This window comes from Pogoniulus pusillus, chromosome 17, assembly GCF_015220805.1.
Source record: "Pogoniulus pusillus isolate bPogPus1 chromosome 17, bPogPus1.pri, whole genome shotgun sequence".
Taxonomy (NCBI): domain Eukaryota; kingdom Metazoa; phylum Chordata; class Aves; order Piciformes; family Lybiidae; genus Pogoniulus; species Pogoniulus pusillus.
The window spans coordinates 14,375,063-14,401,317 of NC_087280.1; the positions used below are offsets into that span (position 1 = coordinate 14,375,063).

General features: G+C 58.0%; 1 protein-coding gene across 1 annotated transcript; it reads left to right on the forward strand.

Annotated features, from left to right (window-relative positions):
- Positions 1–455: 455 nt before the first annotated feature.
- ZNF710 (zinc finger protein 710) lies at positions 456–26,154 on the forward strand. Its single transcript, XM_064157821.1, has 5 exons — positions 456–598; positions 19,450–20,891; positions 22,579–22,770; positions 23,500–23,674; positions 24,288–26,154. The coding sequence occupies exons 2-5, from the start codon at positions 19,452–19,454 to the stop codon at positions 24,440–24,442; spliced, it is 1,962 nt and encodes a 653-aa protein (XP_064013891.1). The 5' UTR covers positions 456–598; positions 19,450–19,451; the 3' UTR covers positions 24,443–26,154.
- The last annotated feature ends 101 nt before the right edge of the window (positions 26,155–26,255 follow it).

A 26,255-nucleotide genomic window follows, 5' to 3' on the forward strand; every position in this document is an offset into this window, starting at 1 on the left:
GTCCCTCCAAGGTTTCTGGGCTTCTCATGATCCTGGGTGGCTTTTTCACGTTCCCATGACCATCATCAGTACCACCATGGAGGAGAACGACGGAGGAAAGTGGGGGTCCCATCACCCATCCCTACGGATGAGGCACCCCCTCTCTGGGGTGATACCTTCCCCCCCCAAGCCCAAGCGATGCTCATCAATTAACCCTCGGGGTGGGGTGCAGGGGCGGGGCGGGGGTGGGGGTGTCGAGCCCACGAGCCCAACCTCATCGGCTTTAGTATGGGGGGGTCCGATGGAGACCCATCCGCGTTACCAAACCGCGCCCCGCAGCTTTGTTCCCGGTAACCGGTACCGTGAGCAGCCCCGGTTAAAGGAGGGGAAATTGAGGCGGTTGGGTGGAGGGGGATGGACCGGGGGAAAATTGGGTGGGTGGGTGCGTGGGGGAGAGATAAAAGGGCGGCGAGTTAAGGAGGAGCTGCTTTGCATCCCTTCACGTCAGCCCTGCCTCCTTCCCTCCTTCTTCCTTCCTGCGCACCCAGCGCCGGGCCCGCAGCCGCCGTTACCGGAGCCTCCGCCGCTACCGGAGTCACCACCGGGGAGGAAGCGCACGGTGAGTCCTGTCCCACTCATCTCTCTCCACCGGACCACTTCCCACCACCCAACCCCAAGCCACCCCGAGGGTTACCGGGGCTGTCGCCGCCGCTCCTTTCGCTTCCACCGCCGCCGAGACGGGAGCGATGGCGGCGGGAAGGACCGGGCGATGGCGGGGGCGGGGGAGCGGAGGGGCACACGCACGGAGCGCGGGGGGGCTGCTCAGCACGTGGGGCCGTGCCCCGCTCCCCCCTCCCCGCTGCTAAGTTTTGCCGTCGCCTCTCGGAAAGTTTCCCGGCGGCCGCGGGCCGATAAAGTTGCGGGGAGGGCGTGGGGGGGGGGTCGTTACCTGTTGAGAGCGGAAAGCGGCACCCCCAGGATGGGGCTTGGCGTGGGGGGCGTCCGGAGGGGGTGAGTTGAGTGTTTGGGAGGTCACCGAGCAGCACCCCGGGGTGCCCTAACCCGGCGTGGGGAGGGGGTGGGGTCGGGTGGTAAGAGCCCTGGTCTGGCTCCCCGGGTGGGAGCGGGGGCTGGGGGCAGAGGCGCTTTGAAATGCGGGTGGGGGCTGCGTCTGGCTCGGGAAGTTTGAGGGCAGCTCGCAGGCGGTGAGGACTGTCCCGAGTGTTTCGCCCCCGAGTCGGCAGTGACAAAGTGCCACGGAATGGGGAGCGAGTGGGGGGGCAGTGCGTTTGAAATGGAGGGGTGCCACCCCCGGGCTCTGGGGTGCCCTGTCCCGCGTGGAGCAGGGGCACTGATGCATTACCCGGTGTGGGACCCTCCCAAGATGGTTCTGCAGAGAGGTCTGGGGGCTGCTTTGTCCCCTGCTCCCCCGGCAGTGACAGCCCAGGACACCCCTTCCGTGCCGCCCTTTGGTCGCGCCTCTTCATCAACAGGATGCGCCTTACACGGGTTATCATTCATTAATTAGTCATTAGGAGCTGCTTTGTAAGCGGCGTGTGTGGGCAGAGGAGGGGAGGCGGTAGGAGTGGGGGGTGGCATCCCAGAGTCTGACCCTTGCCACGTTCAGCTCTGGCGTTGTCATGAGCTCCACCAGCTCCCAGGACCCTCGCTGGGTCCCCTCCAAGCCACCCGCTCCATGCCACCCCCCAGGCGAGCCTCAGCGTGCCCTTGCCGCATGCAAGTCTGCATTCAGGGGTTCCAGTTCCATCTGTGGGACTCTGCAAGCTGGGCACTGTTTTGGGGGCACCATGGCTTGCCCGGCACTTGCCACAGGGACATATCCCCATGTCCCTTTTGAGCCCTGAAGGGGAAACAACCCCTGCCCGGGGCTGTGGCAGCAAACAGCGTTTTGGTATCGCTGTGAGCAGTCGCTCTTCCCCCTGCCCCTGGGGTGCCATCTTTTCCCACCAGATCCTCCTCAGCAAGGAGACAGTGGCCTCTCAGGCCAGGCAGGCTCCACGAGTGTCCTCCCCTGACAGCCATGCCTTTATATCCCTATAAAACAGTCAGTTAGATCCCAGCCCCTGCACCTCTGTTGTGCCTCAAAAAACATTCCCAGTCTTGGCTTGGGATGGTCAGAGATGGGGGCACCAGGAACATCTTCTGCAGTGGTCGTTGGCATCTCCTCCTGCCCCTTCTAGTGTTGGAAGGGTTTGGTTTGGGTTAATCTTGGAGAGGGTGTTTGAGTTCTGTTGGGCCACAGGTGAAGGAAGGGGTTAAATTAGTTGAGGAAACCCCAGGTAGAGAGGGTGGGGGGCAAAGGTGGTGCTCTTCTACAGCTGGAGACGTTGAAGAGCCAGCAAGATGGTGACTTTGTGCTGCAAAGACCCTGCAGCAGAACTCCTGTGAGTGGGAGCAGTGCCTGTGCTCCTTGCACTCGATTTGTGTGTATTCTTTGTGCCTCCAGCTCAGCATGGGCTCTGGAACATCAACCAAGGGAGCTGTGTCCATGGTTCTGCCAGGCCAGAGCCGCACCAGTGCTGGCAGTGGAGGGTTTCTCCTGGTCTTAGCACTGTTGCTCCTCCTGCCCTCTGCTGCCCACCACCACTTGTGTTCTCCTCACCTCGTAGTCTCCAGACCACGGCTGCTGCCCTCTGCACGCAGAGCCTGCCCGGCTGTGGGTGCACCAGAACATGAACGTGTTCCACCTGAACAGGAGGAGATACTCCTCTGGCGTGAGGGTGCTGGAGCCCTGGAGCAGGCTGCCCAGAGAGGTTGTGGAGTCTCCTTCTCTGGAGAGCTTCCAAATTCACATGGTTATTGCGATCCTGGGCAAGCTGCCATGGGTACCCCTGCTTTATGAGGGTGGTTGGCCTGGATGGTGTCCAGAGGTCCCTCCCACCCCACCATGCTAGGATGCAGGGTTTCTGTGAGGTGTGCCAGACCCCTGTGCAAGGTGTTTGCTGTAGAGTTGGTGCATGCTTGACTGGCAGAATATTGCTGGATGGGTAAGATGTGCCAGGAGCACTGTGGTTCCATCCTTTGTGCCCTTGGCATTAATCATGGTCCCTGCTGAGGTCCCTGAGCTCTTCCTGCAGGGCTTGACCTTGGGGACAGAGGACTCCAATCCTGTGACAAGCGTTTTCCCTTTGTCCTGCTGTCTCGCATCTTCCTTCTCCAGCTCCGTGCTCTGCTCTCTTCCATGTCAGCCAGTTCCTGCCTTGTCTCTGTCCTTGTCGTGGTGGTGTTTGTGTGGGGAGAGGGACCCAGCTCAGCCTGCTGCAGTCAGGCGCAGCTTCCCCTAAAAACTCGGCTTCTGCCCAGCATGGGGTGGTGGGGTGAAGGTTGAGGAGGTTCCTGGAGTGATCTGTGAGGGGTCTGTGGTTATAAACCGAAGAGGCTGCTGCTGTCCTTCACCTGGTCCTGGTGGAGGAGCTGGGACCTCTCCTGCTGAGAGAGCCAGCACAAGATGCAGCTTCTTTCCTAAACTTCCCATCATTTGGGGGGAATCCTGGGTTTGAATTTCCATGGTCTTTGCTCCCAGCTGTCTGACCATCATGGAGTGACAGCAAAGGGTTTCTAACAAAAACACCTGCAAACAACAGGCCAAATGGCCTGCCACAGAGTCTGTGTAGAGTACGTGGCTGCCACGGTGCCCTTCTGCCCTCTTCTTGCCTCTTTGCATTGCTGTCCCCAAATATCACAGAGTTTAGGAAAGAGGTGACAGGGGCAGGAGGCCCCTTATTTTTTAGCTGCCAGGACTGCTGGATCACTGGGAATATTCCTAATGGGAAGAGAAGCCTTGTCTCCCACCCTTCCTTCCTTCCTTCCTCCTCCTCAGGCCACCTCTGATCTCATAGAGTACCCTGGGGGACACAGGCAGTGTCTAGGTGGTTCCTTTGTGCAGAACAAGGGAAGAACGTGTGGAAAGTTGATGTGAAAATTGGCAAGAGATGAAAAGGAGAGAAGTGGGTCATGGGGGGCACCAGGGCTGGGCAGGGGCAGGGGGTGGGTTGGAAGGAGGAACCTTTTGCAGCCCTGTGCTCTGCCTGAGAGACTTGAGGGACACTAGGGTTCTACAGATTGCTTCAAACCAACCCAAAGGATTTGACTCAGAATGGAGAATGCTCTGGGCTGGGATGCTGGCAGTGTCACACTAGGCTCATGGGGAGGAGCACAGGGGATTAGGATTCCAGGGGTCTTGTGGGTGCCTGGCTGGGAGGAGGTGGTGCATGTTCAGCCCCACTCCCAAGTCACTGAGGGGTCCTGAGCAGACAGGATCTGGCTGACATGGAGTACAATCTTCCTCCACACAAGAGCTGTGGGGTTTACTGGTGTGGCAGTGGATGGAGGAGGATTTGGGCAGTACTCGAGATGCCAGGGGTTGGGGAGGTCCCAGAGCAGTGGCTGGCCACTGGCAGGGCGGTGAGGAGCAGCAGCATCCAGGCTGGCACAGTTTAGCAGCACACCACAGGACAGGGTGAGGAGGGGGGATCTGGTGACACTGTTTTAACCCCAGAAGTGGTTTTTGCTTTGCAGGAGTGGCTTAGAGAAGGGAGAGGGCATCGTGGGGTGGGGCACTGCAGTGTGTTCTGGGGGTGTCTCAGTAGTAACCCCAAAAAGAGGAGACTTTGTTGTTCTTCGCCATAGAAGACCAAAAATTAACTGAATCAACCATGAACTGGGCCTGAGCCTTACTCTGGCAGCTTGACTTTGGGTTGCAGCTACATCTGGAAGTGCTGAGAGATGTGATGAATGCTGCTCCACAAGTGAAGTAGGAGGGCTGATGCCCCTGGAGATGCCACCGTCTATGGGCAGAGGGTGGCATGGAGGTGGGACAGGCCTGGCAAACTCACGCCAGAGCTGGTGGCAATGCAGGGTCACAGTGATGCACACCTGAGTGCCACACACAGCATGGAGAGCACTGGTGAGGACAGAGGTGTGAGTAGGTGGAGGTTGGTGGAGCACCTTGAGTCTCAGGAATCCCTGCAGCTCTGGGGATGAAAGAGGTGGGAGCAGTCTGGAGCAGCTCTGCTCTGTGCAGCTCTGGATGCTGTGTACACCTGGGGGTGACCCTAGCAGCTTGGGGACACCAAGGCTGGATGGGCACAGAAGGTAGGGAGGGCTCTGAGATGCCCAAGGGGAGGGTAGGAGCAACACCAAAACCCACCCTTGGAGCAGGGGGTCTGGAAAGAACCGGGAGTGGGCCCAGAATGGCTTGAAAATAGCACTACTCAATAGGCCCTCTTGTGTGGGGTCTGGGTGGTGCTGGTGCCACTTTAGTGCCCAGTGGGTCCATCCTGGGGTGAGAAGCTTGAGAACCAGATGGGGAAGAGCAGCTTCTAGCACAAGTGTGTGTGGACATTGTGACACAGAGCAGTGCACTGAGTGAATTTAGCCCAAATCAAAACTCCTTCCTTTTGTGTTCCCCTTTGTTCTGCAGCCCTTGTGCCCTGGCACACAGCACCCATGCCCCTCACAGGCCAATCCTGAGCATCTCCAGCACAGGAGTGACAGGCACAAAAGGGTTTGGGCTGAGAAGGAAATGCCAGTGAGCCTTTCCAGGGCTTTATCTCGGCAGTTGGTTTGGGGAAGGATGTGTTTGACCTGGGAAGCAGCTTGGGGCCGTGTTCATTGTTTTACTTCCACCTCTTGTGTGTGCAGAGCCATTTCTGCCCTGGTGCTGGGCACCCTTTGCTGGGCAGTGTGGGAGTGGCTGCAGCTGAAAAGGGGAATTTGGTGGGGCTGCAGCTGAGGCCACAAATGGTTGGTGCAGAAATTAAATTTGGCCCGGAGCACAAACCCTATGAGGAGAGGCTGAGGGAGCTGGGCCTGTTTAGCCTGGAGAAGAGGAGGCTCAGGGGTGATCTTATTGCTGTCTGCAACTACCTGAAGGGGCATTGTAGCCAGGTGGGGGGTGGCCTCTTCTCCCAGGCAACCAGCAATAGAACAAGGGGACACAGTCTCAAGCTGTGCCAGGGTAGGTATAGGCTGGATATTAGGAAGAAGTTCTTCACAGAGAGAGTGATTGGCATTGGAATGGGCTGCCCAGGGAGGTGGTGGAGGCACCGTCCCTGGAGGTCTTCAAGAAAAGACTGGATGGGGCACTTAGTGCCATGGTCTAGTTGATTGGATAGGGCTGGGTGCTAGGTTGGACTGGATGATCTTGGAGGTCTCTTCCAACCTGGTTGATTCTGTGATTCTAAATCGCTGGAGTTAGCTGCCCCTGTCCCTCCTGAAGCCTTGAACACCCTTCCCTACCAGGTGCTGCCAGCTCCTGCCACCAGCATCAGGGCAGGGCAAGGCTTGTGCCCTGAGGATGCTTGGGAGCAGCCGATGGTACCAGCAGGCTGGGGCAGAGCCAGGGTTTGCCCATGGGAGGCAGAAGCCTCCCGGGCTGGAGCCAGCGAGGGAGAGCAGGGGGGAGGAAGGACGGGCAGAGCTGCAGGAGGAAGAGCACTTGGGAGCTGCCTCTAAATTTATCTTTCCTGTTTCTCCTGCCTCGTGTCCTGGCTCGTGAGGCTGGGCCACTTCTCCCCTCCCAGCCTGCTGCTGGCACCCTGGGCCAGCAGCACTTCAGCCTCTCCCTGCCTTATTCCCTTGGATTCTCTCTGTGTCCCCAGCTGCTGTTTGCTTCCCTCACTCTGCTCTCACACCTTCTGACGCAGCTGCTGTCCCGGGGGAGCCCCTGCTGGGAGCTGCTGAATCCCATCAGAGAATGGTGGCATCATGGGATGATTTAGGTTGGAAGAGACCTTTAAGCTCATGGGGCCAATCCTTAGCCCAGCACTGCCAGGTCACCACCAAGCCATAGCCCTCAGTTCCACATCTCCATGGCTTTGAAACCCCTCCAGGGATGGGGACTCCATCACTGCCTGGGGCAGGTCCTGACAACCATTTTGGGGAAGGAATTGTTCCTCATGTCCAACCTAGGCCTTCCCTGGTGCTCTTCTTCCTTGGGAGAAGAAACAAACCCCCTCATGGCTCCAGCTTCCTTTCAGGAACTTGTGGAGAGCCAGAAAGTCTCCCCTCGGCCTCCTTTTCTCCAGGCTGAACAGCTCCAGGTCCCTCAACTGCTCCTCACCAGACCTGTTCTCCAGACCCCTCACCAGCTTTGTTGCCCTTCTCTGGACACTTCTGAGCCACCTCAGTGTCCCTCTGGAAGCGAGAAGCCAATGTAATCTCCCAGCTCCGTGCCAGCTGCAGTCTTGGGGGAGGGGATTTGAGCTGTCTTGTAGTTCCTCAGTGACCTGTCCTCCTTGCCTTGCCCTGTGGCTTGCATCCAGAGATGGATTTGCACTCTGCACTTAGTCTCCATGGATTTTTCTCTCTCGCCCTTCAGCCCCTGCTCACCACTTCGTGTGCCTGCTCTGGGTGCTCCAGGTCTTTGCAAGGGTCAAGGGAGCTGCAGACCCCCAGCTCTGGGTTTGATGGGTGCCCATCCGCTGCAGGAAGGCCTCACCTCTGCCCCCTTCCACATGTGGGTGACAGAAACTGGTCCTGGCTGTGTCGTGGTGGCCAAACCCAGCACAAGCTGTGTGTCCTTCAGCGTTTCTGCCCTTCCCCCTGAGCTCCCTAGGGGAGAGGTGGTCGGCTGGAGGTGAGCTGCTGGGATGTCAGAATGGGAGGTCTTATGTTCCTCTGTGCTGTTCTGGCTGTGCTTCACCTTCTAAAGGCTCACCTGGAGTTTTTCCCTTTGCCAAGAGCAAGCCTGTGTTGGTGCTTGGCTCAGGGATGTCCCTGAGCTGCTGGCTCGAGGGAGCTGGTGTAGTTGGCAGCAGTTGTGCACCTTGAATCCTGGGCTCAGTTTTGGGCCACTCACTCCAAGAAGGGCACTGAGGACCTATTGAAGGCTCGGAGAAGAGCAATGAAGCTGGTGAAGGGTCTGGAAGTCTCATGAGGAGCAGCTGAGGGACCTGGGATTGTTCAGCCTGGGGAAAAGGAAGCTGAGAGGAGACTTTCTGGCTCTCTGCAGCTCCAGGTGGGGGTTGGTCTCGTTTCCCAAGGAACAAGTGACAGGACAAGAGGAAATGGCCTCAAGTTGTGCCAGGGGAGATTTAGGTTGGTCATGAGGAACAGTTTCTCCATGGAAAGGGCTGGCTAGGCCTGGGCCAGGCTGTGTGGAGCAGTGGTGGAATCTACATCCCAGCACAGGCATTAAAGCCATGGAGACATGGTGCTGAGGGACATGGTTTGGTGGTGACCTGGCAGTGCTGGGCTAGGGATTGGGCTTCATGAGCTTGAAGGTTTCTTCCATCCAGAGCTCCAACATTGTTCCTGAGGACAAGGGCAGCTCTAATCCCTTCCTGCAGCAGCACTCTCTCTCCTGGTCCCTTTGGGGTGGCACTTTGCACATTTACAACATTTGGGTGTGTTGTCCCCATTTTACAGCCCTCTGGGCTGGGCACCCCAGGGCACCTGAACTCCTACCCCTGTCAGCTCCTCTGACCTCCAGCCACTTTTGTAGCTCTGCTCTGAGGTCCTGCTGTTGATGATTAACTGAGGGGACACTGTCCAGGCTGCCAGACAGGGACATCACCCCTTGCCTGCTCCAGGCTCACCTCCCAGCTCAGCTTTGCTCATAGACAATGCCAGGGCCAGCTGGCATCCCAGTGAACCTGGGGTGCCTGTTACCTCTTGCTCACTTTGTCACCAAGGGACCCAACTGTCCTGGTGGGCTCCATCTTCAGCATTGTCTTCAGGGCAGTTTGACTCTGCCTTTGTCCCACAGCACAATGGCTCTGGCCCTACTGCACTGCTTGGTTCATCCTCACACAGGAGGGTCTGCTGACCTCCCACCACCTCTGCTGGAGATGCTGAGCAGAATGGGATGATAGTGGAGTTGGCAGGACAGGCTGGTGGTAAGGATCCAGGCTGAGCCAGTGGTTTGGTTGGCAGGGTGGTGCTGGGGTTTTCAGACCAGTTGGACCTCTCCTGGCAGAGCTCTAAGTCTCATGCTCTCATCTGCAGAGGGTTTGGGATTTGCAGGGTGAGAAGAGCTGCACCAGGCAGCAGCCCACCCCTCAGCCGTTGCATCCCCAGCCTGGCCCTATCTGTCTCCATCATACCCATCCCTCCTCATTCTTCACAGGCTCTGGGGTGTGGGCCCAACCTGGGGTGCTTTTCACAGCCCAACTTGCTCCTCCAGATCTCTTCGGGTAGTTCTCCATAGCTTTTCCTGTGCATAAAGGTGGTGACTTTCCTCCAGGGGACCTGCCGGTGGGCTCCACCCCTCCCAGAGCCCCCCATTTCGGTTGTGGCTCCACATCTCTGCCTGTGCCATTGCTGGGAGAGCTGCTGCTGGAAGTCCCCAGCGTCTCTTTCAGGGAGTTTGTGGAGAGCAGATTTATTTTGTGCTGTGCTGAGAATTAACTCCCCTTTTCTTCCTCCTGCCTCTGCCCCCGCTGGAAAGCGAGAGAATGCAGAAAAGAAGAAAGGATTTACATTGTGGTGGTGATTGGCACGGGCTCTGAATGAGAGGTCATTTCATCTGGCTGTTTCTTTTCAAGGCTCTTTTTTTCATGCACACTGTATTCAGGCTGGGAGCATTCTTTCTTTTCAAAGCTCCTCTGTCTGTCTCTCTCTTCCCCCTCCTTTATTTTTCATCCCTTTTCTTTACTTTTGCTGTCTTTTCATTCTGTTTTTCCCCACCCCCTTGGGGCTCCATTTTTTTTTTCCCTTTCCTCTATTCAGTTCCTTTATTTTTTTCCCCTCCTCGCATCTCTTTTTGAATAGCTCTTCTATTTTCGGAGAGGAAAGGGAGTGTGAGGAAGAGAAGTCGTTGCAGTGAGGAGGAACTTGAAAGTCTTTCTTTCCCTGTTTATTTCGCTTTAAAGCCAAATCTCTTTTCCAGGGGAGAGAAAGAGAGAGAGAGAGGTTTCTGCATGGAGCCTTTGAAGCGGGGCTGGGACAGCAGCAGAGCTGGCCAGGCTGTGGCTTCTCCCTGCTCCTCATCACACCACAGACTCCAGAGAATCATGGAATGGTTTGGGTTAGAAAGGACTTTAAAAGAATCATCTAGTTCCAATCACCTGCCGTGGGCAGAGGCACCTTCCAGTAAACCAGGTTGCTCAAGGCCCTGTCCAGCCTGGTCTGGAACACCTCCAGAGAGGAGGCATCCACAAACCTCTCTGGGCAACCTGTTCCAGAGTCTCACCATCCTTATGCTGAAGAACTTCTTCCTATGATCCATTCTAAACCTATTCTCCCTCAGCTTCAAACCATCACCCCTTATGCCAGACACCCTTATGAAAAGTCCCTTTCCAGTCTTTCTGTAGGCTCCCTTCAGGTACTGGAAGGTAACTGTTAGGTCTCCCTGCAGTCTTCTCTTCTCCAGGCTAAAATAAAACCTAACTTCCTCAGTCTGTTCTCCTTGCAGAGGTGCTCCAGCTCCCTTTGGTGCCCCAAACTGCTGAGCAATGCCCCATGAGTCATGGGGAGGCCTGTGGGTGGTGCTGGTTGAGCTGTTTGGGTGCCAGTGCTGTGGCAGGGGGCGCAGGCAGGAGCAGCCCCTCACCTCACAGCTGCAGACACCAGTGACGACTCTTGCAGTGTTGGAAGTCATGAGGTGGCTGTGGCCCATGGAAGGTCTCGAGAGCACTGCCCTGTGGCGTGTGCTGAGGAGGAGGCAGGTGGATGGGGGCAAGAGGCCATGCTGGTGTCATTTTGAGGGGAGAATAGTGAGCTTGCACACAGGAAAATGTGGGATGTGCAGGGCAGTGGAGCTGGATGCTCAGGTGTGGGGTGGCTGTTGGCTGTGGAGAGTTGCTGGGCTCAGGTCTGATAGATGCAGGCTGCTGAGTTCCATGGGCTTGAGCCCTTCTGTGGCTGAAGAACAGGAAGGGTCTCACAGCCATGCATAAGGCCACAGTGATTCCAGTTGGGTCTAAGGGAAATGAAGATGAAGCTGTTCCCTCAGCTGCTGCTCCCCAGATGCAGTTTGATGCCGTCAGATGTCTCCTGACAGCTGCATCTTGCTTCCAGAAGGGCTGATAAAGCAGGCTTAGGGCTTGGTTGGTTTGGTCTGCTGAAGATATGTTGAGCTGCAAAGCAACAGCAGCTCCCCAAGGAGGGCAGCGTGGGGAGGACAAGATTCCCCCTTCCCAAGTGATCCCAGCCTGGGGGGCTGTTCCAGGCACTGATCATCAGCTAACTTTGGAGCTGCTCAGGGGCTGAAAGTTTCCTCACCCCTTGGCAGGATGGGAGCACTGACTCCAGCAGTTGCTTTGGCTCCCCCCATTGCTGCCAGTGCTTTTCTGAGGAGACCTTCCTGGTCTGGGGAGCACATCCATGGAAAGAATCTGCTCCCACAGGCTCCTTGCTGCATCCCATGAAGTGGGGCCCTTAGAAGTGATCCTGTACCAGCCCCACACCCCCCATGATCCTTCCTACTATCCCCAGAGGAACATGTCCTCCCCAGGTAGCTGTCATCCTGCTGTCACCTCCACAGCCAAGCTGATGCAGTTAAGACCCTGATGCTCAGAAAGCACCATCTGCTTGTTCATCATCTGCCCTGGTTGCTCTGAGATAAAGCAGAGATGGAGGGCTGGTCTAGGGCACAGGAACAGGTCCAGGATTGGAGCCTTCAGGTTTGATGTTGGCTGTGCTGGTGAGGGCCTGAGGACCAGAGCTCAGGACCAATACGTAATGGTTCACCTGCACCCAGGTCCTGCTGTGGTCAGCAAGATTAGGAGCATGAATCTGTGTGTGGAGCTGCTCCACACCTGCTAAAGCAGCATTTCTGGGTGAAAAGTGTGTGAAGTACGGCAAAGAGGGACCCTGCCATGCCTGGCTGAGCCGAACAGCTCAGGATGGAGAGCTGCTTGTGCCCCATCCTGAACGTCTTGTGGTGTAAGAGGAGAATTCTGCCTTTCCCTTTCATCTGAAGGGCTTTGGAGGAAGGTTGGGAGGTTCTGCCAAAGCAGGGGAAAATCATTATCTGCTGGCAGAGGTGCAGGTGGGGCTAGGGCATGGGCAGGGGTCCTAAGCTGCCTAGGTGGGCTGTAGGAGCAGAGCTGGTGGCACCCTGGTTAAGCAAGTCGATTGTTTTTCCTAGAGTGGGATCCGAATAATTGTCACCCGAGATGGAGGAGACACTGGAGGAGATGAAAAGGGTGAGAGAAAGGAAGGAAGCAAAGGACAGAGGTTGGGAATGGAGAGACAGATGAGGAGATAGATGAAAGGGAAAGGAGAAAGATAAGAGAGAGAGAGGGGACAGATCTCCAGCGAGAGATGGGCGTTGCCAGGGAAACGGGAAGAATGAGGGAGCGACGGAGGGATGGAGGCTGCTGGGGGCGGGGAGCGATGGAGGATGGAGGGATGGAGGAGGAGAGCGGATCCTCAGCAGAAGAGGAGGCAGGAGCCCAGCCCGGTGTGGGTGCCTGTCTGCTGGGAAGCTGTGCCAGTGTTTGAGGCAGTGGCTCTGTCCCTTCACGGTGCCCAGTACAGCTGCTCCCAGCCTGACCCCTCTTGCCCACATCTCCATGGCTAGAACAGTCCTGGCCCACCACAGAGAGGTTTCCTCTCACACGTGGAGCTTCTGGAGAGTTGGTGGGAGGACAGAAAGGGTCCAGCCTAGGAGGGAGAGCACTGCCTAGGCTTGGCATTGGCATTTGATGCCACTTCACAGTGTAGCTACAAAGATAAAACCAGTGTGTGTGTGCTGCTGGAGCTGCTGACCTGCTGGCAGGGGACAACAGGCACTGAGATGCCATGCACAGTGTGCCAGCAAGTGATGGCAGTGCCAGAGCTCAGCTAGTACTACCTGAGATGCTGCCTGGCCCAGGCTGGTGCTCAGTGGGCTGGGGCAGCTGAGGATCCTTCACCTTGCCAGCAGCAGGACAGTGGCTTCTGCCTTTCTGCTTATGAACCAAAATGGTGGCTGATCTCCATCCCATAGAGTGAGGGGTCCCCAGTAGAATCAGACTGGTTTGGGTGGGAATGGACCTTTGAAGCCCATCTAGTCCAACCCTCTGCCATCAGAGGATGTCTAGAAGCAACTAGAGCAGGCTACTCAGAGCCCCAAACAGCCTGACCTGGTTCCAGGGGTGGAGCATCTCCCACCTCTCTGGGTGGCTTGGGTTGGATGATGACCTAGCACTAATTTCAGGTCTGCAGAGCCAAATCTTCCCTTTCATGGCACTGCAAGGACATTGCAAAGCCCACAGACAGTTTTGTACTCAGCAGCTTTGCCTTCAGCTGGGTCTAGGAAGGTCCCACTGGTGCCAGCTGCTCCCACATGGTTGGGACTGGGTGGCTTTGTGTGTTTATTCTGCACAACTGGGAATCTCCAGTTGTTTGGGAAACATTCCCTGTCCCCTTCCAGAGTTTGTCAATAACTTGGTGGCTGCAAATGTAAATACTTACTATAATGATTGTAATGTTTGGGGTGGAAACCGTGAAAGGAACACAGGCAGAGCAAGGGGAAGGGTTGAGCTGCGCTGGCAGAGCAGGTGTGATTCCCTTCCTGAGGCATTGGCTGTCAGATGGACCTGAAATCGTTGCTTTTCCTCCCAGTCTCACCATCGTGCTGCATATTGTAGCCTGGGGCCTTTTCCACTTTCTTTAAACCAAAGCCCCCAGAGCGAGGCGATTGCTGTGCCCAGCACCGCTCCAGGTGGCACTCACGGTGCTGTGTGGCACTCTGAGGCCAAGGCTGAAGGCAGTGGTTCAGCTTTGCACCAGCTCACGTTCAGCAGGTTTCCCTCTTTTCCTCCAGAAGCTATTCCCAGAAGTTTTCCTTGCAGAGCAGGGTGGGTGGGCTGTGGAGACGCCGACTGAGGGCACTTTGATGGGTTTGAGTCCTTGGCACTCCTTTGGTGGCACCGCCCCAGCACCGCGCATCCTCCTCCCTGCTCCTCAGCACTTTGGGTCATCGTTTAGAGCCCGGTTTGACCATCTTGGGTGCCAGCTCTGAGGTGCGAAATGGTGGGTTTGGTCCTGCTACGGGCCAGGGCAGTGGTGGCTGGCAGCTGCTCTGTGCTGGTACCCTCGTGGCACAGGCTGTCAGCACAGAGCCAAGGTCAGGTGCGTGCCTCTGTATCCTGCATCTCTGGGCCTTGGCCATCCCTGCTGTCTGATCCCTGCAGTGCCAGAGGGACCAGCTGTGGTTACCTTGACAGAACCCCACTCATCCTGTCCCCTGAAGGACTCAACCTCTCAGATGGGCTCAGCCATCCCCAGTCCTGGTGTGGGACAGATGCTCTGGGTCAGGTTTGTGAGCAAGAGGGGCAGGGTGGGGGATGGGGGGAAAAGCCCAGAACACATTTTTGTGTCTGGAATTGTTGTGCTTGGAGCTGCTTTACCTGAAACCCACAACAAAGATGAAAGCCTGATTTTTGCCTTTTATTAAATTTAAATGAAAGCTGCTTTTAAGGAAGGAAGAAAAACAAAATCAAAGGTGCTCTCCCCAGCAGCCCCCAGCTCTCATCTGCTGTTCCCTGATAAAGCTCTGAAAGGTTTTCGTTCTTGCCACCCCACGTGCCCAGCCTCACCCCATCAACTCCAGCCCAAATTTCTGCTGAGGCTCAACCTGAGCATGCTCCAGCCCCTCAGTGTCCTTCTCGGAGTGAGGGGCCCAAAACTAAACCCAGCTTTGAGGTGTGGCCTCGCCCATGCCCGGTATAGGGAGACAATCCCTGCGCAGGTCCTTTGGCCACACCACTCTGTGCCAGCTCAGCTGGAGATGTCAGAACAACAAAGCTGGTGGAGGGTCTGGAGAACAGCTCTTAAGAGTGGCTGAGGGAACTGAGGTTGTTCACCCTGAAGAGGACACTGAGGGGAGACTTCATTGCTCTCTACAGCTCCCTGAAAGGAGCTTGGAGCCAGGTGGGCGTTGGTCTCTTCTCCCTAGCATTAGGTGAATGAATGAGAGGAAATGGCCTGAAATTGTGCCAAGGGAGGCTTAGGTTGGACATTAGGAACAATTTCTTTCCTGTGAGAGTGGTCAGGCATTGGAACAGACTGCCCAGGGAAGTGGTAGAGTCACTGTCCCTGGAAGTGCTCAAGCAACCTGTGGCCATGGTGGTCTTAGGTCAGTGGTTGGACTCGGTGCTCTTAGAGCATCAACCCAAGCATTTCCTTTTCCAACCCAAGCAATTCTATGATTCTGTGTCATCATCAGGAGGGACAATGAATCTGTGCTGATTTTCCTTCCTCTGCCCCTTCTCATGCTCTGAGGTGGCTGATGCTAGGGCAGGTTCCCTTTGCTCCTGACTGCTGCAGTTCTGGGGCTGCAGAGGGCTCCTGCTCAGGGGTCTCCTCTCCGTGGCTTGAAGCTGAGATCTTGGCTGGGGTTTGGGTGCAAGTGCTGCACAAGCCTCTGGCCATCTGCTGGGTGCCCCTACCCTGGCTCTGCATCATCTTGTTCCACCCAGGGGAAATTGATTCCTGTGGGAATGGCTGTGGCAGGCCTGTGCTGAACCTGAACCTGCCTGAGGAGCTTCTTGAGGGAGGCTGGAAGCAGCTCCTCGGAGAGATGAAGCTTAGTCACCCTGAGCAGTGCCAGGGGGTTTCCTGGGGGAGCTGAAGGACGTGACCAGACCTCACCAGCATTGGGAAATGGAGTTTCCAGCCACCCCAGGGAGGCTGAATGGGGAAGTGAGAGCGAGAAGTGAAACAAAAGCGTCTGCCCTGTGCTCCTGCTGCTGTTTGTGCAGCTGCAGCCATGCTCCCCGGGCACCCAAGCTCCAGTGCCACAGCAGGGGTAACATGAGGCCGGTACCTTTGTACCCAGTGTCTTGGGTACAGAGCTCGACCTTCTCCTGGGTGTCCAGAGGAGGAATCTGCCACTTACTGTGTCAGAAGCTGCTGGGTCAGGGTGGTTGTTGTTCAGATGTGTCAGTGCTACTCTGGGGAGCGTGTGTGAGGTGTTGCTCCTTCAGCTTCCTCATCTCGTGCTGCTGGTACCCAGAGCTGTGCCAAGGGGGCCAGCCAGCCCCTCTGCAGTGCCAAGGATACAGAGGGGACAGTTGGGTCCCATGTTATGTCTCAGAGGCTGCCAGCCAGCGTTGGGGCTGTCCAGATCGTGTGTCAGGAGGGGACTTTTAACAAGGGCTTATAGTGTCGGGACAAGAGGCAGTGGATTTGGGCTGGAAGAGCAGAGGTTTAGACTGGAGGTTGAGAAGCAATTCTTTATGGTGAGGGTGAGGAGGCACTGGCACAGGTTTCTGGAGATGCCTCCTCCCTGGAGGTGTTCCAGGCCAAGCTGGATGAGGCAGTCTAGTGGAAGGTGTCCCTGCCCATGGCAGGGGGTTGGAATGAGATGATCTTCAAGGTCCCTTCCAACCCAAACTGATTCGTTGTGCTCCCTGGCACCAGCCATGGGGAGCAGGATCTGGTGATGCCCTCCAGGCCCCAGCCAGGAGTTATGGGGTGTCCTATGGAGAAATCCTGGGGAAAAGTGAGATTTTAGGTACTCTGGAGGAGACCTCCAGGTTGGGTGGCAATGGACATTGTCTCCAAACCCAGGAGCATCTGGGCTCAAGCCAGAAGCTTTCCAGAGCTGAAGATCTCTGTCTGCCTGGCCTGGGCTAACCCAGGCAAGCAGGCTTCTGATTCTCCCCAGTTCCAGCAAGAGCCATATTGGCAGCAAACCACCACTTGTCCCTGGCCACCCTGGAGCCTGTTGCCAGTCACCCAAGTGCTGGATTGGTGCCCACTGGGGACCTGGCTTGGGGCAGGGTCTACCAGGCAGGCTGGGCACATGGCTGGGCATGCTGCAGCTGGGGATGTTAGAGCTGGGAACTGGGAGTGTCTTCGGTCCTGGCAGGGTGGTCTGTGGGGGGTACAGTGTTTGCCCTGACAGTGCCTCTCTGTGAGGCCAGCTCGGGGTGGGGTGCACCGTGGTAGGAATCCCCGAGGAGTAGAAGCTTCCCTTGTCCCTCAGCTGCCCAGGAGCAGGGGGGTCTGGGGAAGGGGAGTTCCGGAGCTGAGCTGCGCATGCTGGCAGCCGCCTCCCCAGCTGCTTCGTCTTCCTCATCTTCCTCTCCATCCTTCCTCATACCCTCCTCCTCCTCCCACTGCCCTCCCCTCGCTTTGTTTCGCTGCCTCCACACTCCCCCTGTCATCCTTTCCCCATCCTCCTCCCCCTCCCCCCTCTTCCTCTCCCTCCTCCCCCATCCTCTTCCTCCTTTCCCCTCCCCCACCGTCATCTTCCTCATTCTTCCCCCAGCCTTATCCTCCTCATCTCCGCACTGCCTGTTCCGCAGGGTTTGTCTGAGGTGCAAGAGGCTGAAGCTGCCTTCCTTGTCTCCCCTGTCTTCCATTTCTGGCCAGCAGCCCCCACCAAGACCCCTCCAGACTCTGCTTTTTGGTTCTTGACTCTCGTAGCCCTCCTGGCTGCCATGGGAAAGGGATGCCTGTGTGGGATGCTCAGATGGACCCTCCCTCCTGCCCAGAGAGAGCTGGGAGCTGTGCCTGGAAAGCGATGGGTTTAGAGGGTTCTGGTAGCCATGGCTGGAAGGTGCTGCAGCCACTGGCAAAGGGCCAGGGCAGAGGTGGTCTGAGCTCATGGCAGCAGTGTCCAAGCAAGTGCCAGGACCTGTTTCCCACCACCTCCATCATTTCCTTGGCAGTGTTGGCCACACAGTGGCCACTGTGGAGAGTCCTCTCTTCAGGTGTGTTGCACGCTGGGTTGGGGGTGCCTGATTCTGTGGCTGGGTTCAGCACAGTGCAGGCTGAGGAGCCCATGCTGTATGGATGGGAGGGGTGCTGAGGAAGGAGTCAAGACCCAGGGCAGCTGACCCCCTGACACTGGTGTCATTTCCTGGCTCTCTTGCCTGTGCCCATCACCTCCCTGCCCCCACTGGGGTGTGTGGAACGTGGCATGGAGCAGTGCTGGTGAGAGCCACAGTGCCGTGAGCTGACCACTTGCAGTGTCCCTGCTCTGAGTGCAGCTTTAGTCCACAGGGGCTCCAGGGACTGCACTGTAATCCGGTTTGGAATTGATTCCTCCTTTACCTCCCCCACAGGATTTCTCTTTGTTGTAGCTGCAGGAATAATTCTGTTTAGGAGAACATTCTTCACTGCAGGAGGAAGCAGCAGCCTCCTTGCTCTCATCTGGTGGCAGATTTCCAAACACCTCCCTATCCATCCTTGCTGGCCACCCTGTGCCATGCCTTATCCGTGGGTGTCCTGAGCTGGCTCAGCCTGGGGGGGTCAGGCATTGCTGCTCCATTCTCTGTGCCCCTGCTAGAACCCTGCCCCATCCTCCCTGGAGCGGGCTCAGGGCTGTCAGTGCAGGGGGCACAAGCAAGCTGACCATGGGCAAGTTCTCAAGGTGCTGAGTTCATGCTCACAGCACAAACCCCTTGAGCCTCTTCCAGCTCAGGGAGAGTGGTGGCACCCATGCACCTCTCTCCAGGCCTGCCCATGCCCTGACATGCCTCCAGCCTCTCCTTTCCCCTGGTTTTGCTGTGTCTGATGGTCTCCCCTCCCTGCTTCCCAGCCTAAGACCCTGAGGAGCCAGTGGTCACCAACACGAGCGATCTGGGATGGAGGCAAAACATCATCTCCAAGGCGTAGTGGCTCCTGTCCCACTCTCCTTGGCACAGCAGCTCCCCCAGGCTTTGCCATCCCAGATTCCTGGTGATTGGTGGCAGCAGTTCCTCGGGTTGCTGGCCAGCTGTCCCTGAACCTTTCTGAGGGAGCTGCTGCTGGTCCTTTTCCTGCAGCCACCCCATGCTGGTCACACTGTTGTGGTGGGAACTTCCCCATGCTCTGCTTTCCAGGCTGGTGGGTCCCTGGAGACCACCAGAGCAAGCAGAGCTCCTGATTTGTCCTAAGCTCAGGAGCAGAGTGGGTGTCCTCAGGGTGTTCCAGGCTTGGCACTGCTGCAGACCCATCATCAGTGGCCTGGCAGCTGCCAGCATGGCCAGACCCAAGCTGCCTCCTGCACCATGGCAATGCTGAGCCTACCACAGGTAAGTGAGATGAAGGCACTGGTGCTGAGCTGCTGCCCTGAGCTTCACCTGGGCTGGTGAGCCTGGCAGCTGGGCCAGCTTCTGCCTGTCACAAGTGAGGAGGACTTGGGCTTTGGCTCCTCAAGCTCTCAGTGTCTGTCACTGCTGCTTCTCACCCCTCAAAGACTGCAGAGCAGAGTAGCACTTTTGGCTTTCTTGACTTCTCCCCAAACCATGCCTGACTCCAAAACCACCAGGAGGCTCTGAGGCAACCAGGAGCCAGACCTCAGGGTTTGGTAGCCTGCCTGTGCAGGCTGGCAGCAGGCACAGAGCTGGGCATGCCCTCTGCAGCCTGGTTCCCCAGCCCCCTGCAGCTGAGACCCCTGGCACCATACCAAGCCATGTCCTGGGGCATGTGGTGCCAGGGAATCACACTGGCAACTCTTGTGTTGGTCTGGGGCTTGCTGGGGACAGTGATGGGGAAAGGGGTGATGGCTGGAGCGGGCATCTCCAGCAGCTGTGCGTTGGCAGGGGCAGCGGGGCGCTGACGGCCGTGTCTCTCCCTCCCTAGCCATGCCCGGCAGGCGGCGAGAGATGGATCGCTTCACCGAGTGCGGCACCCAGACAGACGCGGTGGTGGTGCTGTCCCTGGCACAGGCCGCGGTGCTGGGCTTGGTGTCTGACAATGAGCTGCTCGGGGCCACCGTCAGCCCTGCTGGCTTCTTCCCAGGGCTGGCAGCAGAGCTGCCCGACACCGACGCTGCGGCAGAGCCTGGGGAGGCAGAGGGCGAGGGCCAGCCGGAGGGCGAGCAGGAGGAGGACGCCTTGGAGGCAGAGTCCTCCCTGGAGAAGCACGCCCGGAGGAGGAAGCGGCCACCCGTGAGGCTGGTGCCCAAGGTCAAGCGTGAGAAGGCAGAGGCCGAGACGCCGTACGAGGTGCCCGTCCCCGCGGGCGAGGAGGGCGAGGGGCAGCGCGGCCGCTCCCGCCGTCAGCAGGAGCCCGGCCAGGAGCAGGAGGTGCAGAGCAGCTCGGTGAAGATGATCGACCTGGGCGCCTTCAGCAGGAAGCCCCGGCGCCTGCGGCACCTGCGCCGCCATGCGCGCCCCGAGCCGCCGGGCACCGAGGGCCACCTCGGCGGCGCTGACCCGGCCGGCGCGGCGGCGGCGGCGAACGACGGCGCGTCAGGAACGCCGCGCACCGACTGCGCCTTGGAGGCGGCCGCCCCGTCCCCCAGCGAGGAGGAGCCCCCCGTGCCGGCGTCTCCCGAGGCGGTGAAGAGCGAGCAGGGCTTCGGCTGGCAGGAGGCGGGCGAGCTGGAGGTGGAGGCGGGCGGCGGCAGCAGCGAGCGCAACAAGAAGGCGCAGCTGGACCGGCTGGACATCAACGTGCAGATCGACGACTCCTACCTGGTGGAGGCGGGCGACCGGCAGAAGCGCTGGCAGTGCCGCATGTGCGAGAAGTCCTACACCTCCAAGTACAACCTGGTCACCCACATCCTGGGCCACAACGGCATCAAGCCCCACTCCTGCCCGCACTGCAACAAGCTCTTCAAGCAGCCCAGCCACCTGCAGACCCACCTGCTGACCCACCAGGGCACGCGGCCCCACAAGTGCGAGGTGTGCAGCAAGGCCTTCACCCAGACCAGCCACCTGAAGCGGCACATGCTGCTGCACAGCGACATCAAGCCCTACAGCTGCCGCTTCTGCGGCCGCGGCTTCGCCTACCCCAGCGAGCTGAAGGCCCACGAGGTGAAGCACGAGAGCGGCCGCTGCCACGTCTGCGTGGAGTGCGGGCTGGACTTCTCCACCCTCACCCAGCTGAAGAGGCACCTGGCCACCCACCAGGGCCCCACGCTCTACCAGTGCCTGGAGTGCAGCAAGTCCTTCCACTACCGCAGCCAGCTCCAGAACCACATGCTGAAGCACCAGAACGTCCGGCCCTTCGTCTGCACCGAGTGCGGCATGGAGTTCAGCCAGATCCACCACCTCAAGCAGCACTCCCTCACGCACAAGGTAGGGCACCCCAGGGTGCTGCCCTTGCCCTTTCTAGAGGATGATAGAACTGTCAGGGCCGGAAGGGACCTCAAGGGTCGTCTAGTTCCAGCCCACTGCGATGGGCAGGGACACCTTGCATCAGAGCAGGTTGCTCAGAGCCCCATCCAGCCTGGCCTTAAACACCCCCAGGGATGAGGGCTTCCAACACCTCCCTGGGCAACCTCTTCCAGTGTGTCATTGCCCTCATGGCAAAGAATTTCTTCCTAACACCCAATCTGAATCTACTCACAGTTTTGCTCCATTCCCTCTGGTCCTATCGCTACCCTACGCCCTAAAAAGTCCCTCACCAGCTTTTCAGTAGCCACTTTCAGATACTGGAAGGCCACAATAAGGTCTCCTTGGAGCCTTCTCCAGACTGAACAGTCCCAACTCTCAGTCTGTCTTTATAGGAGGGGAGCTCCAGCCCTCTGATCATACTCACAGCCCTTCTCTGCACATGTTCCAGAGTGTCCAGGTCTTCCTTGTAATAGGAGTTCCAGAACTGGACACAGTACTTCAGGTGGGGTCTCACCAGAGTGTAGTAGAGGGGGAGAATCACCTGCCTTGACCTGCTGGCCACACTTCTTTTGATGCAGCCCAGGATACAGTTGAAGAGATGTGCCAGCTCTGGGTGCAGGCTGGAGAAGGACTTTTCATCAGGGTGTCCCAGTGCCCCAGAGGCCTGGGAGATAGATGGTGTGGCTGGGTGGAGGTGCTTGTGGTTTGCATTAGCTGGGACTGTGGACAGGGCTCCCTGGGCTGCCCAGCCACTTCATTTCCAGAGTGACTCAGTCCTCTGGGAGTGGGGTTCAGGGTGGCCTGGAGGGCTCTGGCCATGCTAGGCTGTGAGTGAGGGGTTTGCCCTTTTCCCTGGGTTCTTGCAGGGGAGAGCAGTTGGCCTGAGCTGGGCTGTCGGCATCCGTGTAGCCTCACACCCTAGTGCTGGGTTCTCCAGATGCTGCAGATGTATCTCCAGGGAAGCTGAGGTGATGGTATCTGGGGGCAAAGCAGGATCCTGCTTACTACAGGGCCAGGCACTGTCCCCTGGGATAGTGCAAGGATGGTCCCAGGACTCCATGCTTGCAGGGAGAGAGCAGCAGGAGATGCTGATGAGGTTCATGTGGCCCAGCCCACTGACAGTCCCCAGAGTATATCTTGACATGAGGAGCCTGTCCCATGCCTCTTGGAGAGTGCAGGTGACACTGAGTTGTAAGGGGCCTCTGGAGATCACTCAGTCCAGTCCCTCTGCTCCAGCAGGGTCACCCACAGCAGGCTGCTCAGGATCACAATGTCCAGGTGGGTTTAGAATCTCTCCAGAGAAGGAGGCATCCATCCAGGAGGTAGTTGTGGAGTCTCCTTCTCTGGAGACTTTCAAGACCCATCTGGATGCATTCCTGTGTGACCTTCTCTAGGTGACCCTGCCTTGGCATGGAGGTTGGACTTGATGATCTCCAGAGGTCACTTACAATCCCTAGCATTCCATGATTCCACCGAGTATCTCCAGGGAAGGTCCCTGCTTCACACCATGCCTGGCACTGCATGTGTGCCTCCAGCTTACAGAGGATCCGTTTGGAGACCTCCAAGCCCACCCCAGCAGCAGGGGCCTTGGCTCTGCCCTGTGCCCGTGCCTCTGCCCCATGCCCATGTGTCTCCAAACCCTTTGCAGGGCGTGAAGGAGTTCAAGTGCGAGGTGTGTGGGCGGGAGTTCACGCTGCAGGCCAACATGAAGCGCCACATGCTGATCCACACCAGCGTCCGGCCCTACCAGTGCCACATCTGCTTCAAGACCTTTGTGCAGAAGCAGACCCTCAAGACACACATGATTGTCCACTCACCAGTGAAGCCCTTCAAGTGCAAGGTACTGCTGGGGGTCTGGGAGGCTTTAGCAGATCTTGGGAGGAGGTTATCAGATCTCAGGGAAGAATATCTTGGGGAGGGTTAGCAGATCATGGGAGGAGGATATCAAATCCTGGGGGTGGGGGGGGTTAGATCTTGGTGGGAAGGGTTAGATCTTGGGAGGAGGTCATCAAATCCCGAGGGTGGGGGAGGGAGGGTGTTAGCAAATCTTGAGGAGTGGGAGGGTTAGAAGATCTCAGGAGGGGTCAGCAAATTTTGGGGAGGGTCTAGCAGACCTTGAGAGGGTTATTAGATCACAGAGGGCTTAGCTCTGGTCTGGTGCGCTGTGAAACCCGGGCAGGCTGGGCTTAGTCCTGGGTGGCAAGAAAGCGGCTTGGTGGTGCCTCCCTCTGTTCATTTGGGCACACAGCTGGGCTGGGTGCACTGCTCGGAGCTGCGCAGCCGCGGTGGGCAGGGCATGGGCACCGCCAATGGGGAAGGACAAGAGGTTGTGGATGTGCTGGAGTCCCCATCCCTGAAGGGGTCTCAAAGCCCTGGAGGTGCGGTGGGAGACGTTTAGTGGTGACCTGACAGTGCAGAATTAGTGGCTGGACTTCATCCAAAAGGTTTCTTCCTTCCAAACACTTCCCACGTGCTGTGCAAAGCCCTCACTGCTGTGGCAGCACCAGCTTTGCCAGGGCTGGGGGCAGTGATGGCAGAGCCCTCGCTGACCTCGGGTTGGTTGCCGCAGGTCTGTGGGAAGTCCTTCAACCGCATGTACAACCTCCTGGGCCACATGCACCTGCACGCTGGCAGCAAGCCCTTCAAGTGTCCCTACTGCTCCAGCAAGTTCAACCTGAAGGGCAACCTCAGCCGACACATGAAGGTCAAGCACGGGGTGATGGACATCAGCCTGGACAGCCAAGGTGAGCCAAGGCCTCTCTGGCCTTCCCCGCTGTGCCCTCTCCCAGAAGCCCCTGGCTCTTGGCTGTTTGCTGGGCCATGCTGTGGTGACTCTAGTTTGGAGTCTTTGGGCTCTAAACTCACCTTGGATACTGCATCCTGTTCTGGAGTCCCTGGCATAAGGACACAGAACTGTTGGAGTCCAGAGGGCCACTCTGATTTGAGGATAGGATGCAGCAACTGAAGCTGTTCAGCCTAGAGAAGACCCCAGGGGGACCTTACAGCTGCCTTCCCATACCTGAGAGGATCCTGCAGGAAGGCTGGAGAGGAACTTTTCATAAGGATATCTAAAGACAGGACATGGGGGAATGGTTTGAAGCCGAGGGACAGTAGGATCTTAAGAACTTCTTGAGAACAAGTGTGATGAGACACTGAAAGAAGTTGTCCAGAGGTTGTGGATTCCCCCTCCTTAGAGGAGCTTAAGGCCAAGTTAGATGAGGCTTTGAGCAAGCTGGTCTAGCGGGAGGTACCCATGAGGTCCCTTCCAACCTATGCTGTTCTATGGTTCTTAAATTGCCAGGGGAGGTTGCTGTTGGCCCCAGGCTGTCATGTAGTGTCCCTGTGCTTGAATTCTAGATGCCATGATGGAGCTGGCTGGGACTGACCACACCGAGCTGGACGGGCAGCAGGAGATGGACGACTTTGAGGAGAACTCTTATGGCTACAGTGGGGTGGGCAGTGTGCCGGAGGAGCAGGCCATGAAGGAGATGGCCTACTACAACATGTTGTAGCTGCAGGGCAAGGGGACTGCCAGGGCCAGCGCTGACTCCGTGTGGCCAGGGGAGCTGCTTCCGGCAGCCACCCACTTGGCCCTGCACCCCTACCCCCGACGGTGGGGGGGGTCTGGCTGGGTTTGGTGTAGGAGAGGACTGGGATGTCCAAATGCTGGGGTGGAGGCTGTCGGTGGCAGTAGGCACACAGGACCGGCACGCTGGAGACTTGCCTCCAGCTGCTGCCAGACCCTTGCCAGAGCTCAGTGCAGCTCCCACCATGGATGGACCCATCCCTCCTTCCCCAGCACCCCAGAGAGGTCATGCTAAGCTGTGCCCAGCTGCCTGCACACCTTGTGCCCAGTGCTGGCATCCCTTCACCCCAATCCTGCACCACAGCACGGTGGCAAGCCTAGGCCCTGCCTCTGCCACCCCCTGAAGCTGTGGGCGTGGGTGGGCACACTCCAGCAGCTGATGAACGTCTCTAATGATTCTACCTCCTGGGTGCCCCTCCGCCTGCTGCAGGAGGTGGGTTCGAGGCTCCTGCTCTTCCCAGGGCCAGAGCTGCTCTGCTCACCCTGGCACTGGCTGCGGGCTGGCGTGGGCAGAGCTGCAGCACCAGGCCAGGGGGCACACACAGAATATTTTCTTACAGAAAGAGAGCGAAGCTCAGCGGCAGCTCTGGGCGCGGGGCGGCAGCTCTGGGCGCGGGGCGAGCGCAGCGGCGTGGGGAGGCTCCAGCCCCCTGCAGCAAATGATGGTATTTTAGAGTAATTTATTTTTGTCAGCGTGCTTGGGTTGGTCTCTTCACCAGGTTCAGTTTCCTTCAACCAGTGTGCTTTGTAAACCTGTGCAACGTCTCTGCTCTCTGCGTGGCGGCTGGGGGCTGCTCGGGGAGGGGCTGAGGACCAGAGTGGGGCGTCCCACTATCCTTGGGGCAACTGGACACTGACAGGACCCTACTACTGAACTGCAGGTGCTCTCCATGCTCCCTTCTACCCCTTCTTCATCCCTGCCAGCTGCTTAGGGGCTCAGAACAAGGCTTTGACTCAAGCAGCCCTCTGGGGGTGGCATCTCTGCCTTCCCTTCTTCTGGTAGTGGGGGAAGACAGAAGCTGGGGCAGCACTGGAAGGCTGGGACTACTGTCCTGGCTCTGCACCCTTCTAGCTCTGGGACAGGGTGCTGGGCAGCACTCACTCCAGAAAGATTGCACCAATGTCTGGGAGGCTGCAGCAGGCTCCCCCCCAACCCTGTGTGGGCACAGGGCTGGGCATCATCTGCCTCATCCCCAAAAGCTCCAGGCTAGCTCTGAGGAGTGGGGTGGTGTCACCTCCTACCTCTGCCACCAAGCAAGGAAGGTGTCTGCCCTCCTTGCCCTCACCTATGGAACCCTAGGCATCCTTGGGGCAGGATGGAGCTGGCTGCAGTGCTGGCCAGCCCAGAGCCCTTCCTCCAGTGGGGCAGCCCCCCCACACACACACTACCTCAGTCCCAGCACCAAACAGCTGGGCAAGGCCGAGATGAGGAGGCCTCACTGCTGTTATGAGAGCTGTGGCACCAGGGGGGGCTGTAACACCACGGGACAAGACAGAGGCTCTGATGCCAGCAGTGCCACGTGGCTCCCTGGTGTTCCTCCCGAGCACACGCCCCTGCCCCCGCAGAGCCCTGCTGTGTGTTGGTTGTTTTTTTGCAGAGCAAAATGAGCAATAATTCAAATAAACACTTTTGCTTTAGCCACTGGCTCCCTCCTGGGGCTGGCACTCTCCCTCTGCCCATGCCACAGGAACTGTGCTGCCGCCACCACCACAACGTGCTGGGGGCTGGTGAGGTGTTT